This window comes from Pogona vitticeps, chromosome 4, assembly GCF_051106095.1.
Source record: "Pogona vitticeps strain Pit_001003342236 chromosome 4, PviZW2.1, whole genome shotgun sequence".
NCBI classification, from domain to species: Eukaryota; Metazoa; Chordata; class Lepidosauria; order Squamata; family Agamidae; genus Pogona; species Pogona vitticeps.
The window spans coordinates 226719675-226738290 of record NC_135786.1 but is presented as its reverse complement, the minus strand read 5'-3'; the positions used below and the strand labels follow the sequence as shown (position 1 = coordinate 226738290).

Here is an 18616-nt window from a genome sequence, read left to right as displayed (position 1 = left end):
AATAGAAGCCTACCCTTTGCTTTCTAAGCTATTGGAGTACATAGAACTCCACATATTTAGAAATTATTACAGCAGAGAGTCAAAACTATTAAATTTGAAATCGGCTCTATTTTGGAATTATTCAAATATGGCAATATTTGGTGAATTTTGAATATTTTTGAATCAGAGTGCACATATTTAGTTTTCACTCTAGTTGTGGATGAACCGCCCTCACATTTTACTTTAGGAGTGAAGCAAAGGAAGAACACTTCCCAGCTCTGATACTGGGAACAGGAATAGTGACTTCTACACAGTAGTGCACCGCAGAATGTAATAGCATTGCCTTTGAAGGAAGATGACTTCCTGTAATTAACACACATAAACCTCAAATGTCTTTAATGTAACGAGGTGCTAACTGGCAATTTTCACCCCCTTTTTAAAAAGTTGTGTTTCCAAACTGGCTTAGTGATCATTTGTTTCAGCACTGACTTTGGAAAGCCTTTTTCAAACAACCTGAAGAGAACAGGCACTCAGTTGAGGGGAAGTGACATTCTCACAGGTGCTCTTTGTATCAGTCACATAAGGCAGAAAGCAGAGAAAAGCAATACCAGTGAATTGGAGCAAAATCAAGCCACCCCTGCCAGCTGAACAACAACAAAAAAGTTTTCTCTTCTAAAAAGAGATGATTTCCCTCCACCAGGTTTCTCTGTTTTTAGCTTTTCATTGTGTAGTCACCAGTTTTTAATTTGATTTCATTTGTTCCAAATCCAGTGCATACTGTAGAGTAAATAACCAGTATAGATGTCCTTGAAACATTCGGTTGGTAAAACATAAACAACTCTATGTACTGTATTTGTAATTTTACTTTCCAGTTGCTGAAGTAAGATCAAAACGAGCTTGATTTAGTTTCTGTGCATCTTATCCACCAGTCTAGATGTTTCTGCCACATACTGCTATTTGCTTTAACTGATGGTTCAATAAAAGTTCCCTGTTCCATGCAGACAGGAATGTGATTTGTTCTGTGTGGTATATTTAAAGCTCTCACTGTCTTGATAGTATCTTGGCAAGTGACTTACTGGCTTTGCCTTGACAGGCAGGTTGGAGAGAAACTACGTACTGTATATACTGAGTTCTCAATTGATGGATCTGAGGCACAGAAATTAATTCAGGTAAGACAATCCTTCAGTCTGAATATACTGTATAGGCTACTTTGTTCAAGGCAAGTTTTTATTCCTCCATTACTGCGTCTGATATGAATCCTTCCAGCATGGTTTGCAGTTGCCATTTGGCATCACATCTCTATCCTACTCTTACTCCACAGAGCTCAGGTGGACAAACAGGGAATCCTGACAAAATGTCTCTAGCTGTGAAGTAGGTTAGTCTTAATTACTGACCTTGAGGAACTTGGTATGCTTCGGCAATCTATTGAGTATACATTGCATACGATATAACTTCAGATTTGTTTGTACTGCTGACAATATATAAAAGATACATTAATTTTGCTTTAAAGTTTTGCCGAAAATTTCCACTGTTATGACTTCAAGAACTGTTAAATTATAATAAAAGAATTCTAATGTTAGAACTTGTGGATTACCCACTTCTTGCTTTTAGATAAATGGAAAATATATTGTTATATGTTGAAGATTTTTCCTCTATTAATACTTTTATCACTAGTTTTTAAAAATCTTATAATTTCACCTTCTAGATACCTCTGAGTAAGGAGATAATTTATGTAAATTAAATCCTAAACAATAGCTTATACTATGATATTTAAAGAAAGGAACAAAAGTGCAGTTTTAAGATTTTATATTCAGTTGCCAGTTTAAAATTTCTGAGGTCAACTAAGTGTGAGTGGGGTGAATCTGATCCACCATGTGTTGTGCATCCTTGCATGAGAGGTAGTGTTGTAGTGTTTCAGCCCAAATGAACAAATACAAGAATTTTCTGTCAATATTTTGTGTAGTCATTTGCTTAAAAGATGTATAGGGCTCTTAACATAATTTAACTAAATTATCAAAGCAAAACATGGGTTTAAAGCCAGTCGTAGAAAACTGCAGTCAGTTATTGAGCTGCAGTTTATGAAAACATATGGAAGTATCTCAGCTGTATGGGAAATAATTGTATTATTAGGGAATGAATATCCTCATGTCTGCATGTTTATATTTTCTTATCTTTTTTTTTTAACTTGTATAGAGAAGTTGGAGGTTGCACCACCATCCACTGGACAGCTGAAGCATGGTAAATTTTAAGTATCTAAAGTTTTAAAAATTACATCAAAGCAGTCCTGTAATCTGGGGCGTGTGTGTTAATCTGTGACCCAGAAACATAAATTTCTTAACCACTGTCAAATCACACTTGCTGGAGTGTAGTATGTTTGAGGGGGGGGGCGCTGGATTTTCAAACATTACTTCCTTCCAGCTTTCTGCCTCTTATTATTTTCCCCCTTCCTATTGACACTTATTGGAAGGAAAATAGTTTGGCTGGTTACAGAGCTTCTGCCAAGACAGGGGGTTTGATAGTATTCTAAGAGCCTTTGTGTGCACTTTCAGGGACAGTAGGACTGTTTTAACTGTGTAGAATACCTCTCCTGCTAATGAAGTCCCCCCCCCCCCCCCGAAGTCTCATGCAGGGCACCCACTTGAATACTGTATAGTGGAAGGGTAAATAAATGGACCTTTGAAATAGAAAGGATACATTTGGCTTTTTAAATCAGGGCTTCTCAGACCTCTTTTTCTCTCCTCCAAATTATGAATGAATCGGGAAGCTAATGGGATGTGGTGGCGCTGTGGGTTAAACTGCAGAAGCCTCTGTGCTGCAAGGTCAGAAAACCAGCCGTCGTAAGATCGAATTCACGCGACGGAGTGAGTTCCTGTCACTTCGCCCATCTCCTGCCAACCTAGCAGTTCGAAAGCATGTAAATGCGAGTAGATAAATAGGTACCACCATGATGAGAAGGTAATGGCATTCCGTGTCTAGTCGCTCTGGCGACGTGGCCACGGAAACTGTCTACGGACAAACGCCGGGCTCTACAGCTTGGAAACGAGGATGAGTACTGCACCCTAGAGTTGGACACGACTGGACTAAATGTCAAGGGGAACCTTTACCTTTACCCAGGAAGCTTGCTTAATTTAGTAAAGCAACTGTACTAAAGTAATTGTTTGCTTTTAGTTAAAATGTGACCATGGGTTGGAAGGGCAGTAATGAAATAGGAACTTGAGAGAATTAAGCTGCTCCATCCACACCTTTGGTACGGAAGTAATTCATTCTCTCTCTGACTGATTTCTTCCATGTCTGGAGTTATTTGGAGAAGTAAGGTAAACTGGGCCTGCAATGGCTGCTTCAGAATATACCACATGCAAAGGCTACAAATTGTTGTGTGTACAGGATAACATGTGGAACTCTGCCCTGAGTTATATAACATAATTAATTTCTGTAATCATTATTTATTTATTTTATTATTTATTTAAAATATTTCTATTCCACCTTTCTCCTTAAAAAGGATCCAAGGCAGCTTATGTAATTAAAAATACAATATTTAAAAGCTAAAATGGCAAGTATATAAATATTAAAAAGTTTAAGAAAGAATTAAACAAGTATATTAAAAACGGAAAATAAAATCAGTTCTAAAACACCTTTAAAACAACAGTTTTAACATAACACAATATAATTAATATATCCTAGTTCTTCTGAAGGGTTCTTTGAATTATTTCAAAGAATAGGGAGATTGATAAATTAAGCCATGACTTGTTGTGCAAACTTCAAACATTTAAAAGCACTCCTCAAACACATCTCTTTTTTTTTCTAGTGTTCTTCCACAATGCAATACCTTTTGTAGGATTTGGATTTTTTGATAATGCAATTATGATTGCTGCGGTAAGTCACGTTTCTCTTTGGTAAAACCGCGGTTATCTAAAATTATAATTAATTTACCTTAATAAAATAATTTGTGACGCTGATTTCAGGAAGGATTTTACTGTATCAAATCTGTGTTAATCTATTACTCTATAAGAAGTAATAACATATAGGATATATTTTGAGGCTTCTCGAAGAACTCTAGGGAATGTTTCCTTAATAGCACCTGTTTTTATTTATTTTATATATAAATACATATTATTTTTATATAAATAAATATATATAAAACAGATGTTAGTTTATATATAAACTGTTGTTGTTATATAATATATTGGTAGTAATGAAATTGGTATTATATTGATATATTGGTAGTAATGAAACATTCTATTAAAGCACTCTTAATTCCTTTCAGGGCACACAAATAGAATTGTCAATAGGGATTGTGCTTGGAATTTCTACTATGGCAGGCAAGTAAACTATGTACTTTGGTTGTCCATATGTATTGTGTTGTAGTTCTTCATTAAGCCCTACTGTGTCTGTGTACAAGTGAATGCTGCTTGTCTTTTGGGGAAGTAAATACAGTGGTGCCTCGCACAACGGGCGCCTCGTAGAGCGATGAATTCGCTCTTCGAGGCCGTTTTTGCGATCGCAAAACGATGCCCGTATAGGCGTTAATTCACAGAGCGAAGGTCGGTAAGCTGCTCGCTTACCGACCTTCGCTTTGCGACCCGCCGATCAGCTGTCCGGCGGGTCCGAAATGGCCACCGGAACAGCCGAAAGGGGCCGGGGCGCAGCGTTTTCGCACCCTTGGTAAGCAAGGGGAGCGCGCGAAAACGCTGCGGAAGCCCCGAAATGGCTGCGCGCAACCATTTCAGGGCTTCCGGCAGCGTTTTCGCGCGCTCCCCTTGCTTACCAAGGGCGCGAAAACGCTGCGCCCCGGCCCCTTTCGGCTGTTCCGGCGGCCATTTTGGACCCGCCGGACAGCTGATGGCAGCTATTTTGGCACCCTCGTTGTGCGCGAAAATGGCTGCCGGCCCCTGGGAAGCATCGCACTACAGTGAGTATTCTATGGCATTGGAACGTATTAAACGCTGTTTAATGCGTTCCAATGCCTTTTTCTGTTCCGTAGTGCGATGTTTCCCACAGCGAAGGTTAATCCGGAACGGATTAACCTCGCTGTGCGGGGCACCACTGTACTTGTTCTTAGTAGTATCATAAAATAAATTTTGTCACTAGATTAGCTTATGAAAACTCAGTTTTTTCTTTTTTCCTCTGCCTTCTTTTTAACCCAAAGAAATCTATTCATATCTCTTATCAGCCAACTCTACTTCAAGTTCAGATTGCCTTATATGAGCTTCTTTTTCACCCATGAGGTTAGGTCCCAATGGCTAAAAATCCCTTTTGCAGGTGGTAATTTTGAGCAGGAAAAATCTGGGGGAAGGTGTTTCTTACATTCCGTTCTTTTGTTTAAGGGTAGTCTCTTGAACGGTTGCTATCCTTTAGAGCGGTGGTCCCCAACCTTGAGCATCCAGATGTTCTTGGACTTCAAATCCCAGAAATCCTGGGCAGCAAAAGTGGTGGTGTAGGCTTTAGAGTGAAAATAATTTCTCAGTACAGGTGGAAGCTAAAGGGTTGCCCTCCTCACATACCTAAGTTTTGAAGTAGAGAACAAAAATTCCCTATTTATTTTAACTCATTCCCGTTGCTCAATATTTTACTGTGGCTTTTTAAAATGTTTGAAATAATGGATTGGAAAGTTAAGAAAGAGACAAGTTATTAGAATAAAAGATTATGTAGAAAAAAATGAGGAAGAAAGCAAATAAAATAAATGATAGGAATAGATAAAATATATTAGTATAATCTTATTCATTTGCAGCAGTGAACAAAGGACTGGATAAAAAAGAAATGGTAAATGTAGAGAAGTTACAAAACCTAAAAAGATTATATTACAAAAGTACAGGCAAAATAAGGTAACGAAAGGGACAGTAAATAAAATTTATAAAATATTATTGGAAGTAGAAGATCAGGAAGATTTACTTATAACGTGGGAATATCATCTGGGGGAAGAAAGAAGTAACAGTATTTAGAATAATATATGGAATATTAGAACATTGGAATCTGTGTTACGAATGATGAAACAGAACTTCTGTAAGTTAATTTGTAGATACTACTGAACTCCAGTGAAATCAAATAAATTATTCTAATTAATGTGCTGGATAGAGTGCCAACAAGCAGGTACTTATTTTTATATGTAGTAGGAATGTGAGATTATATCAACATTTTGGCTTTTAAAGGAATAAATGAAATAAGTAAATTAAACTTAGCTGTATATCCTTAAAAAGTGCTTTTATAAATACAGTGGTGCCTCGCTTGACGACGTTAATTCATTCCAGCAAAATCGCTGGAGAGTGAAATCGTTGTCAAGCAAAATAAAAAACCCATTGAAACGCATTGAAAACTGTTCAGTGCGTTCCAATGGGTGAAATACCTGCTCATCCAGCGAAGATCCTCCATGTGGCGGCCATTTTCTGGTGCCTGTAAGGCGAGGAATCCGTCCCTAACACAGCGGGGAGCCATTTTCCACAGCCGGTGGCCATTTTGAAGCCTGATGATCAGCTGTTTTGCTGATCATCGTAAAGCGAAAAATCGGTTACCGAAACAGGGAACTGGTCAACATTAAGCGAAATTTCCCCATCTAAACATCGTTTTACGATCACAAAAGCGATTGCAAAAACTTCAACATTAAGCGGATTCGTCATCAAGCAGGGTAATCGTCCAGCGGGGCACCACTGTATTTGAAAAGGAGGAATGTAGTCAGACAACTAAAAAATTGATTTCTAACTGGTTACGAACTGTGAGATAGATTAGAGCTAGAAACTGAAAAAATAAGGTCTGTTTTCCAATTAAATTATTGGTATAGAGCATTGTGAGAAATAAATGTTAATGATATGCTGCCCTGTTTTCCCGAAAATAAGACCTAACCTGAAAATAAGGCCTGGTATGATTTTTCTGGATACTTGTAATATAAGCCTTACACCAAAAATAAGCCCCAGTTAAGTGAAACCCCGCCCTCCACTATTGGGCAGCAACCAGAAGATGACATGACTGTATTTGAATAAATGTAGATTGTTTCACATGAAAAAAATAAAACATCCCCTGAAAATAAGCCCTACTGTGTTTTTTGGAGCAAAAATTATTATAAGACCCAGTCTTATTTTCAGGGAAACATGGGTAACATGTAATATTTAAGAAAGGGGGTAATAAATATGAATTTGCAGATATATGGGAAGTATTGATTGATTTTGTGTTAATAAAGGGGAAGGTATAAGCTCTTCACAAGTGTCTTTACAATTTTAGAAAGGGAACAGGGCTTCATGGAGGTACAGTGGGATCTTGACTTGAGAACTTAATCCTTATTGGAAGGCGGTTCTCAAGTCAAAAAGTTCGCAGGTCAAATCTGCATTTCCCATAGGAATGCATTGAAAACCATTCGATCCGTATCTGCTCTTTTCCGTCCATAGAAACTAATGGGAAGCTGCTATTCTGCCTTCGACCACTGGAGGGGGATATTTTGTTTCTTTTTTTCTTAGGTCAAGAAAGGTTCAGGGAAGGCAGGGAAAATACAGTCCAGGCAGTACAGTACCAGGCAGTCTGAAGATTGTCTCCCAATCCACTCTCTAAACACTGGGAGAAGTGAGGAAGCAGACAGGCACCCTTTTCACTGGCCAACAGTTAACTGAAAGTTCAAATTTTGCACTTTCCCTGCCCCCCACGTGGTTTTTTTCAGTTCGTAACTCAAATCTAAGTATGTAAGTCAAGTCAATATTTTCCTGTGAGAGTGGTTCTTAAGTCAAAATGTTCTTAACTCGGGCCGTTCTTAAGTCAAGACCCCACTGTAAATGGTTGCTACAATTGGTCCCATGAGAGAATGAAGCACTATGTTTAGTAGATGTTTGTTAATTGTTTATTTAATGTTTATATGGTTTTCTTTGATTTTTTTAAAAACTAGAATTTTTAGGATTTATGCTTTATTACTTTATTGCTATATTATAACATTTGTGTTCTTCAACATTTAGCTGCTGCCTTGGGCAATCTTGTCTCAGACTTAGCTGGATTGGGGTAAGTTTTAGTTATGTATTTGTAGAAAGTCAGTATTGCGTAAAGTAATCCTCAGTGAAGTGTCAGTCAATAAAATGTATAGATCAGAATAACATTTGTATATGCAGCACATCAGGTGCCAACACTGCTTGTGGTGCTGTGCAGAATAAGTCCACCTACATTTTTGTTCACAGCAGATGCAAATTGTTCCTCCTGGTTGCTGGGATTTCCATCTGCTCCTGTCAATCACATCAGGTTTAAGAACAGCAACAAAAAATACACAGTTATGTGGTATATAAGCAGTATCATTATGGTAAAGTAATATCTTTACTAGACCATTGAAAAGAGAACATTCAACTCTTTTAGGACTTTTCTTTGGACCAGACATTAAGAGTTTATGAAGGGGAGAGAGAAAAATCCAGAAATCATCTGAGCTAGATTTTGAAGCTGTAGGAGCTAAAGTTAAACTAAAGTTCCAATTTGGAGACAGCAAATGTGAAGAATTGGCTTGGATTTAGGTGGGATTGGGTTTCTGAGTGCTCTTACTCCCAGCCAAAACTGGCAGACTTTTATGTACAGTGAGTTATGTACAGAGGAGACTAGAAGATTAATAGAAATATATACAGAAATCTGTGGAGCCTCATAAACTTGGGGGTGCTAATCAAAGAAATGATGGACCCAATTTGCAAACTCTTTTTTAAAAAAAGGATGAGCATGCTATCTCATAATACAGAATTAGAAATTATAATCCTTATTCTACAATGAAATCTTCGGGCCGTAGCATGTTTTATATTAAAACTGCCATGACATAATAATGCAGTTTTTAAAAAAATCTGGCAAATTCAGTTTTTAAAATTTTCAAATAATCTATTCTTGTCTGTTCTAACGTGGCCTTTTGAGTGCCCCCCTAGACCACCCTAGAGCTGCCCCCAGTGAAAAAAAGGTCTATTTCTGCTCTACAGGCCTCTAGGAAGAATGACTTTCAGGTTATATTTGAGTAATTTTTTTCCTTAAAGACCACCCTACCACACAAAAATGAAAAATAGAAACTGAAAGTGTCTGTACAACTTCCTCGGTTTCATTTGTTTGCTTCGAAATTGCTTTTTCTGGCTATTTCTGGGCCCATGGTGGGTTCTGCAAAGTCACTGCCCACCCCAGTCTAGAATTTATGGCAAGTATATTTAGTTGAGCTTTTTTCTTTTGGTGAGAAGAGCAGACTCCTTTATGTCACCATAATGAAGTTCCTAAACTGTGTTATTTTGTGAGAAAAGCAATATAGAAGAGGTCCTGTGATATTTAAATATATAAAAGCTTTATAGAACAGTAGTGAAATGCTACCCCCCCCCCCCCAGTTCTGTAGGCTTATCAAACTACTGTTTTAGCAAAAGATTCCTGGTATAATGTTTAACATCTCACAGTTTCCTTACAACCAGCAACATTTCAGCATGCTACAACTATATTTTACATAGTATATTTTATATTCTTATGGTCAACAAATACTGTTTTCTCAGTCTTGCAGGTTACATTGAAGCTATGGCCTCCAGATTGGGCCTCTCCATTCCTGACCTAACACCCAAACAAGCTGACATGTGGCAAACACGTCTTAGTGCACACCTGGTGCGTATATGTAATGAAATGTAACTCAATTACAGTATTAAAAATTGAACTGACATCAAATACAGAGTGCTGTGGAAGCACCTGAGAACAGATGTCAGAACCTTTAGGTGGTGGTGGGGAGTCTTTTTAGAACTCTGTGAGCATATAGGCATATATTTAACCTCTGGCTTCTTCCACAGATAGTCATAGTATGGTCTATATCAGATAAGAGCTACTGACAGCCTGTGGGCCACATGCTCTTGGTTTCCAGCATCTTTCCTACTGAATTTTTCATGGGGGTGTCAAATGGCCATTTCTTCAGGTGTAAAGAGAGTTGGGTTATAGGAACATAGTCCTGCACAGTTGGGTCCTACCTGCCTTCTCTACATTTAAATAAATAGTTGTTTGTTTGTTTTTGCTAGTGACACAGTGCTAGTGATTTTGGCAGCTGCAAAATCTCCACTTACTTCATTATAAAGAATTTCCCTGCCCAATATAAACCCTGTTTGTAAAGTGTTCATGCATTACCACAGCTTGACCATACTTCTAAAAGGTGTACCATTTAAAGAAATGATGCCTTTACCATAGCAGCAAGTTAGACAACAAGGGAGGAGTTATGGCCCCAGTAGCTTCTGTCATGTGCATTGTGGACCATTATCCGCATGCATTTCTGAGGGCTAGGACTTGTGCAGATCCTACATTCTAGTCTTCAAATATTCTTCATTACGAAAAAAGCTCTCCTAAAATTAGAAACAAAGCTCTCAAAAATTTGGTGAAATTTAAATGTTGCAAACTGGATTTATTGCACATTAGTTCTGATGCATGGTATAGAGCAGCCATTCTCAGTGGGAGTCATATGCCCCCTGGGAGGCTCTGACACATTTGAAGGTGAGCACAGAATAGAAACATTTCTTCACATGCCACCATATAAGATTCATTGTGAATCCATTTTCCATATCTCTTTTTCGTTCTCTCTCTCTCTCTCTTTCCAGGGTAAGGCTATCGGAGTGACCATTGGCTGCCTTTTAGGAATGTTTCCATTGTTCTTCTTTGGAGATGAAGAAGAGAAAAAACTGGAAGGAAAAAAATAAACTTTTTACAATGCTTAAAAATATATATATAAACTAACGTACCTCAGTTATACAACTATGCTGTCAATATATTTAGAATTTAGCAGACAGTAACAATGTATAGAATGGGGAACAAAACAGCATGCCATTTTATGGAAACACTAACTTATTGTGGCTTTGTCTTAGTACATCTTTTTATAAGGGTCTTTTTCCTTTTTAAAATGTAAATTGTTGATGCGTGTGTTTCACTTACACTGGCAGTTGACTTTAATACCCTCACCCCAAATTCTGTCCTTTTCTAGGATTATTATTTTATTACTTTAATTGCCTGCCATCAATGTACTGTATGGATTTGGGGTTTGCATATTTATCTAGCATTTGAAAGTGCATGACACAAGTTGCCCTTACCATTCATGAGACTCTCCATTCCAGACTCCTTGTTTTGCTAAGTGACAGATGGCTTTAGGAAATACTGCCTTGGCTCTTTTGCTGCTTTTTTTGTCCAGAGCCACTAGTTCCACAGTGTAGGCCCAAGACAAGACCGGTTTGAACAAAGTATTTAATACTTAATGATATTTAAATGTTTGCCAAACATTGGTTATGGCAATTAACAATGAATACAAAAAGCCACTGTAATAGGTTGATCAGTTTTAGGTGCTGCTTCAATCTCAAAATTCCAGCTCAGAATATATCGTCAATATTGAAGCAGCAGTGCAGATCTGCAAAATCCTAGCAGATGGGATCTCAACTAATAGTTTGCATGTACTACAGTTAAGAAATGGGGCTTAGCCCCACAGTTGGAATTTGGAAAATTGTACAAAATATTCTTCCTCTATGGCAGCTCATGACAGTCTCAGTATTTATTTGCCTCTCTAGCACTGGGCAATGTCACCACTTGTGTGGGTATATTCCCATGATATTTTTAAAAATCAAATTTAGCCTCATTTGATTATAAGTGCTGTCATCTTTGCCTGCCATTGCAAACAAGAGAAACAAATATAACTTTAAGCTAACCTTATTCCTGAATGCAAGGCATTTGAGGAACCCTGAACAAATTTTTGAAATTGCTGGTGTGGGTTTATATAGTACTATGTATGCACTTGGTGAATATTTGCAAAGAGATAGTAGTATGTAGTACATTGCAGTGTGACAGAGAGGGAGTAGGGCTTGAATGGAATGTTGGAAAGTTTAGAGGGAAAATAAAATAAAATTAAGGTTTGAAAAAAATGTAGCTGTTGTTTTAAAAAAAACATGTTGCCTTCTGTGTGAAACAGATTCCAGTGTGCCACTTCTGTATGTCTCCTGCATTAGGAATTAAAAAGAATTCTAATTTTAATAGACTTGTCTCTTTAAATACTACCTGGGAGGAGTGCTAGACTCAGTGTGTCTCAGATAATTTTGACTACATGGATGAGTGCATTTTATGTGCGGAATGTAACTTACAGAAATAAACTTGTTTACTTTTCATTTATTTTATGAACATAAGGGATTTCTTTCCATTTTCTCACACTGGTTTTGTAGGCATACCCAATGTGCATTATCCAAAGTAGCTGTTAGCTGTTGAAACTTTAGTAGATACTGCTGACCTTTGCCATATTGTGAATGATAAATTATACCTTGAACTGTAGCACTGAATAATGAACACCTGAATATATAAAAAATCACTTAAGAGTGAATACTTAGCATGGGAAAGAAAATAGATTGAGTTCTCATTTTCGTTTAGTGTTGTAGTTGTTTTTTTTTTTTAATCCTTGAAAAGGAATTACATTGCAGAGCCATGGCTTATTTTTTTGCTGTAAAGTGGAAGAGAAGGTACTATGAGCATGGATTTAGGAGCATCTTTATCCATGGGAGCTGACATATTTAATCTGCAATACCTGGTGAACAAACCAGAAAAGCGGGTTACATTGAAATCAGGTTTGTAATTGAGCAGATAGTTCAGCAAGACTGTTCTAGAATAGTTGGGTTTGTAATTTGGGCTGTTTCTTCTCACACCAATAGCACTAGGGCATGTCAGCTTAGGAATGTTTTAGCTGGCTTGTTCCTATGTCTTTAACAAAAGCTTGATGTACAGGAATCAGTATCTAATGCTTCTCATAGCATAGAGAACGTTATCACTTGCTACACTTGAAACCTGAGTATCTGAAGAACTGCCATCTTCCACAAAAATCTAGTTGTACATCCTTATAGGACCCTTTTCTGGATGCTCAGTCTCCTTCATCTGACATGTGGGATGGAAACTCTGTAGTGTTCCCCCTTTTTATTACTGGTTAAAGACGGTAATGTTTTAGTAGCCCATATACATTTGTTAATCATGTTTTTTATGAGCTACTGTTTATGTCTTACTGTTTTTAATGTTCATTTTCTACCTCTCTTGGGCCCATTAGCTATCCAGAGGCCATTTGTACTCACCAGTAAGAATTAAATTCAGAAGTATTCTAGGCATCCTGCTTACGTTAAGGGTACAGCTGTCAAGGACAGATGGCTGTCAGAAACCACATCTAGAAGTTTATCAAAATCAATATTTTTATATGTACTTTGGTAATTATGAGGTGTTTGATAAATATAATAAAGATGTACATTCATAATAAAGGCTTTTATCCTGCCATTCTAAACTAAATGCAGGGCTTAAGGGACTCACACACATTACTTGATCACAGAATAATGTGCTGTAGTTTCTGCTGTTCCCAACAGTATTAATAAAAACATCTGCTTAAGCAATGTTTGCAGTAAGAAAATCACTACAATATTCCTGTTTTCTAGAATGACTGCTTGGCTATAGATGCCTTCTAGCGAAGTGAATATCTACAGATAACCTGGTTATAGTTTGCATTTCAGGGAAATCTACAAATTTGGCAGTGGACATGGGTTGAATCCCCAGCATCTTACAAGTAGTGAAGGAGAGAACATGACTGAAGGAAGAAGTTGGAATCCCTCAGCCCCACTTCTCTTCATATATAACTGTATTTTCCTAGCATGTGTTCCGAGATGCATGTTCATGACAGATGGGAATAGCAGGAGCTGAAAACCAAATGAACCCTCATTAAACACAAAACAGTAAATATATGTATGTTTTACTTCATCCTGGTTTCAAAGCTCGAATGATATAGAATGACTGCAGTTTCTTTTGGATTTGCTGACTGTTTTCAAATACAAAGTTGCTTAAACTATCCCCCAATGTACCATATCTTGATGGTATATATGGAATTTGTGTGGTGGTAAACATTCAGGCAATGCTCAGCACTTTCACTTGATATGATGCATTAATTGGAATATGAAACCTTATCCCATGCTTTTTGTTGAATGAACATCAGAACAAAAGCTTAGCCAAATGTCAATGTTCTGTTAGGCTGCATTTTTCAAATATACTATCAGTATTGTTCATTATTTTGTGCATGTAAATTAAATTCATTTTGTTGATACTGTTATATCAAGTTACTGTACACATCCTGGTGTTTTTAATAAGAAAACATGAACTAAATCTTGTAAATTTTGTATTTCTGTGTTGAGTATTCCTCAGTCTCAAACTGCACTGTTAAAAAATAGCTATTTAAAAATCAGTGATGGGGAAGATCTTTCAAGTGGTGATATAGGATTAGAGCACTAATTTTGTGGATTAGGAACCACTGGAGTACTAGATGAAACAGTACTTCATCAAGTGTTCTTAATGTCACTGGCCATTAGTTCAATAAGTGAATCCAGTAAAGCAGCAGATACTTTGAAGTTAGAGAATCAAAGACATTAGCTCTTTATGGAGAAGGTGCTGCATAATTAGAAGGCTGGTAGTAAGGATTTATAACAATTACATGCCAACAAATTGATTCTGACTTATGCTACCCCTTTCCAGCTTTTCTAGATATTGACCAAAACCCTGTTGCACAGCATAGTAAATCTCACTGCAGTAGGTTCACTGAATCAATGGGAATTTAGTGAGTCAACTCCTCCATAAGTTCCATGATTCAAATGAGCCTTCTCTAATTGTGACTTACTGTGCTAAAGTAAGTTACAGTTAGAATAGCCTTATTTAAATAAATGAAATTTATGGAGGATTTTACTTGCTAAATCTCTATGATTCAGTGGGCCTACTCTAGTGGAATTTGCTATGTTAAGTAACATTGGTCATAGAGGACTCAAGTGATTTATCTTCCCTTCTCATGGGAGTACTCTGGGACCATATAGCTTGTCCGAAGCTACACAGCCAAGGCACAAGGCGGGAGAATCAAATTCCCAATCTCTGGCTCCACATCTAGTTATCCAACTCACTGGAATGGTGAGGTGAGAGTGCAGAATATGTCTAAAACTGTGTGTATCTTTTCTTTTGTCCTCTCTGTTTAGGTAAGAAATATGAGCTAACTCCAGTGTGGGAAAAACATAAAATAACTATTTTCTGCTTAGAAAAGTAATCTGTAGTATGTATGTAGTATTAGTGATTTCAGGGCAAAGAGCGACAAGTTGTTAAATGAAGCAGGAAATCCTATAGTCTGTGAAATTATGGCATCTGTACCTTGCCATAAGCAAGAGTAACCTGCACATTCTGAAATTCCTCTTTTACCTTTAAGGTGCTCCATTACATTTCGCCTCTGGTTGCCCTAACTTGTGGCCAAAAAGCTTGAGGAAATAGGATTTGACTCAGCCAAGTTTGGAAAATGAAGCTTCTTTTAAGAGATCAGTGACATCACCTATAACATGAATATAATTTTGGCGGAAGTGGTTTATCTCATAGTGTGGAAGTAACTTACTGGCATAATGCATAAACAGCAATGACAGTAGTTTATTTTATTTTCCAGAGAAAACCACCCAGTTCTTGGTAGTGTAATGATTGGGACAACATCTGTCTGGTTGAGGTATCTCCTTTGGTTATTTCCTCCCCTTCATGCCTGCTTCCTATATTAGTGCTTAGGGAAGGATGAAAGTGATTTGATGTGTTCTTACTTGCATAGCTATGCCCAATTGCATAAATCATTTTTATTCCTTCTGGCTAGATTATTATTGACATACTACAGATTAAATGATTGGACATGGCCTATGATACAAACCAAAGAGCCAGCATGTAATTAGGATTTTCAAATGTAATTATATTGAAAAGTTTTTTTTAGAAATTAGTTGAATTAGTTCTGCAAAAAAGGTCAAAAAAATAAAGTAGATCGGTCTCACACTGCTTGTTGAATGTCAAAACTTTATTTAGTGCTTTCCCCTAAACCTTTACACTATGGACACAAGCTTCTTAGATACTGATGCCGTCTGAATTTGTAGATAGATAAATGAATTGGTGTGAATCACCAAACCAGCAATTTGTGCCCATCTCTAATCTTGGATAGTGTAATGGAAACATCAACATGGTAGACAGCCTGTTGGGTTACAAATGTTTCGTGATGTAACTAAGCCAAAGTATTGTGACTGATCATCAACAGGTTTGGAAATTGTATTCAAATCATGTGGAAGCTGACCAGGCATCCAACCACAGCTTTAAACTGGAGACACTAAGTATTAAACTAGGGGGCTTCTGAATGCAGCGCTCATTGTATTTTACAACTGGCCTGCTGTAGTTCCTGTTATCCTCTGTCTATTAAACTTTTCAATACAATGACTGCTTGGGCTGGATTTTAGCTTGGAGTTATGCACATCCATACTGGTAAAATTAAGGATGTTTTAAAACATGTACATTTCTCCAGATGGGAGTCAATGGACTGTACTGTGTGTATTTTCAGGAGAATGGCTATTCCAAATTATGTGTCATCCTTATTGTCTTTAGAAGACACTTTATGTTAGACACCACAGAACAGTATATTAAAAGTCTATTTGTTCTTTCATTGCTGTGGTTTACCTTGGCAGTACTGAATTCTCCATGGGGGATTTGGCTACAACAGCTGCAGATGTCGCCTGCCAGAAAAGTGAACTCTTTGGAATGTGTTCGGATGAAATCTATAGTTACAAGCACGTGGATTTTAGTTCATTTTCTTTTTGAAACCTAAAGGCATACAATACCTCCGTTTATAAGAGAGGAATAATGTGAGCAATAATATGACTTACACAGATTTTGCCTGAGTATAAAATATCTCAAGATTTTAGAAAGAGACTGAAGCTAAGAAGTATATAGATTTCTACAGAGTGTAGTTTCCAACATGTTCCATAGTAAAATAGACCATTAAGTTGTTACTTTAAAAGTTGTTCATTCCCTAATTAAACTAGAGAAAAACAGAAAAATTAAAATTTTCTCTGTTCCTCTGGTAAGTTCAAAACATTTGAGATTGTTCTCCTCCTCACAGTGAGCTTCACAACATGAGTGTGAAGTAGGTCAAGCTGAGAGAGTTACTGGCCCAGGATCACCAAGGGGGTTTGTTGTGTTTGTATTGACTAACTGAATGATTGATCAGTTGGAATGCATTCCTAGACAGTGTTGCATTGATATTAACAATGTTACAATAAAAGTGATGTGGTTTAAATTATTCTTTGCTGAATACACAGTTTCAACTTTCGGTCATGATTATAAAATTTTTACAGGAATGGGTGGCAGAAAGAGTATGTTGCCATTTTGTATAGCATATTGCAGACTTCTATGTATTTTGCTAGCACGGGGCCATATGCTTTTGCCTTTGTGGATGCATAACAATCATCCTATTGGGCAGGTCCTGCAGTAGTGGAGGGAAGAAGGCAGTGTTTTTTGTTTTGCTGGGTCATGTCTGCTCTTTCCCTTTTGGTATTGCAAAACAATTCAGACACAAAGGTAATGAAAAGCTAGTTAGCGGGCTTGCAGTGATACTCCAGGATGTTTTATACTTTTGATCTGTTAATTTGATATCTATGCCTGCAGCACTGCATTCTGTACTAGAAGCTCAATGTGGCCATGACCAGGAAGCTGTATGGTATTTCAGTTTGTAGCCTTGGGCTATTCCACTTTGGATCTCCTGAGCCACATTAAGGCCCCCTCAAAGTCTAAACAGGACAAGATGCATTTTTTTCCTTTAACCTTTCCCACTTTCTTAGTTCTGTGTAAGAATTGGTTCTCAGATATCCAGTGTTATCTCTCTTAAAAACACATCATTGAAATCTAATCTTGAATCCTCCAAGCCACTGAATGACTGACATCCTCTTGAAGTGTTGCAAATACTGAATCAGTGTGATTACATTATTACTCACACTGAAAAGGTTCTGCAGATAGGGGAATGAAAATGGAGAAGATATGAAGCTCTGGCCGTTTTGTCCTGTAAACCACAACTCTCATGGCCTAAAACAAAGATTATGGGAACTGTAATCTAAAGCAGTGGTTCTTAACCTTTGTTACTCGGATGTTTTTGTACTGCAACTCCCAGAAACCCCAGCCAGCACAGTTGGTGGTGAAGGCTTCTGGGAGTTGCAGTCCAAAACTCCTGAGTAACCCAAGGTTAAGAACCAGTGATCTAAAGCCTATAGAGTGCGAAATATTGTTTAGTTCTTAACACAGGTCTTGCATCAGTTTAATCTGTGTAGATCTGCTGACATCCAGGAAATGTAGTCATGATTGATGTCCTCTTGGTACTAATGAGTCTTCTCTGGTTGCATCTAGATCAGCTTCAAAGTTTTATAGTGTATTTATTAGAAAGGAAGCTATGATCCTCCTAGCAACTTGGAATCGTTACTGCTTTTGGGATTTGCTGCAGATTGTTGCAGTCCATCTGGAGGTACCCTACTGGCCTGATGCCTAGCAACAAACCTGCTGGGATATCTGTTGCTGCACTGCTGTGGATCTATGCAGCTTTACTTGTGTGTTTCTCCTATCTCCAGTGTTAGTATGTTCTAGCTTTTAGTTTCTGTGATTAAACAGTGCTAGAACAATATTAAATCTCTGGCAGAAACACCTAAAATGATAATGTGGGGTTACCAGTTAACAGTGAATAAATGGGCTGGGCTAGAATTGTTTTCTCATTGCAGTTGCTAAAAAAGCAAGTCCTAAGTCCATTTTTGATCCTGAAGCTGAAGCTCCAGTACTTTGGCCATCTCATGAGAAGAGAAGACTCCCTGGAAAAGACCATCATGTTGGGAAA

General features: G+C 37.5%; 1 protein-coding gene and 1 long non-coding RNA gene across 2 annotated transcripts in view; one reads left to right on the top strand and one right to left on the bottom strand.

The window, feature by feature from the left end:
- The window catches only part of TMEM65 (transmembrane protein 65), a 42168-nt gene extending 30102 nt beyond the window's left edge, over nucleotides 1-12066 (top strand). Inside the window, exons 2-7 of the mRNA XM_072999300.2 lie at nucleotides 2173-2217; nucleotides 3785-3852; nucleotides 4244-4298; nucleotides 7908-7950; nucleotides 9441-9546; nucleotides 10518-12066. Of these exons, the coding sequence (XP_072855401.1) occupies nucleotides 2173-2217; nucleotides 3785-3852; nucleotides 4244-4298; nucleotides 7908-7950; nucleotides 9441-9546; nucleotides 10518-10616 (416 nt within the window). The 3' untranslated portion in view covers nucleotides 10617-12066. The remainder of the gene's footprint in view (nucleotides 1-2172; nucleotides 2218-3784; nucleotides 3853-4243; nucleotides 4299-7907; nucleotides 7951-9440; nucleotides 9547-10517) is intronic.
- LOC144588586 (uncharacterized) overlaps nucleotides 1-18616 on the bottom strand; it is a 404395-nt gene that overhangs the window by 7930 nt on the left and 377849 nt on the right. The gene's annotated exons all lie outside the window — the stretch shown is intronic.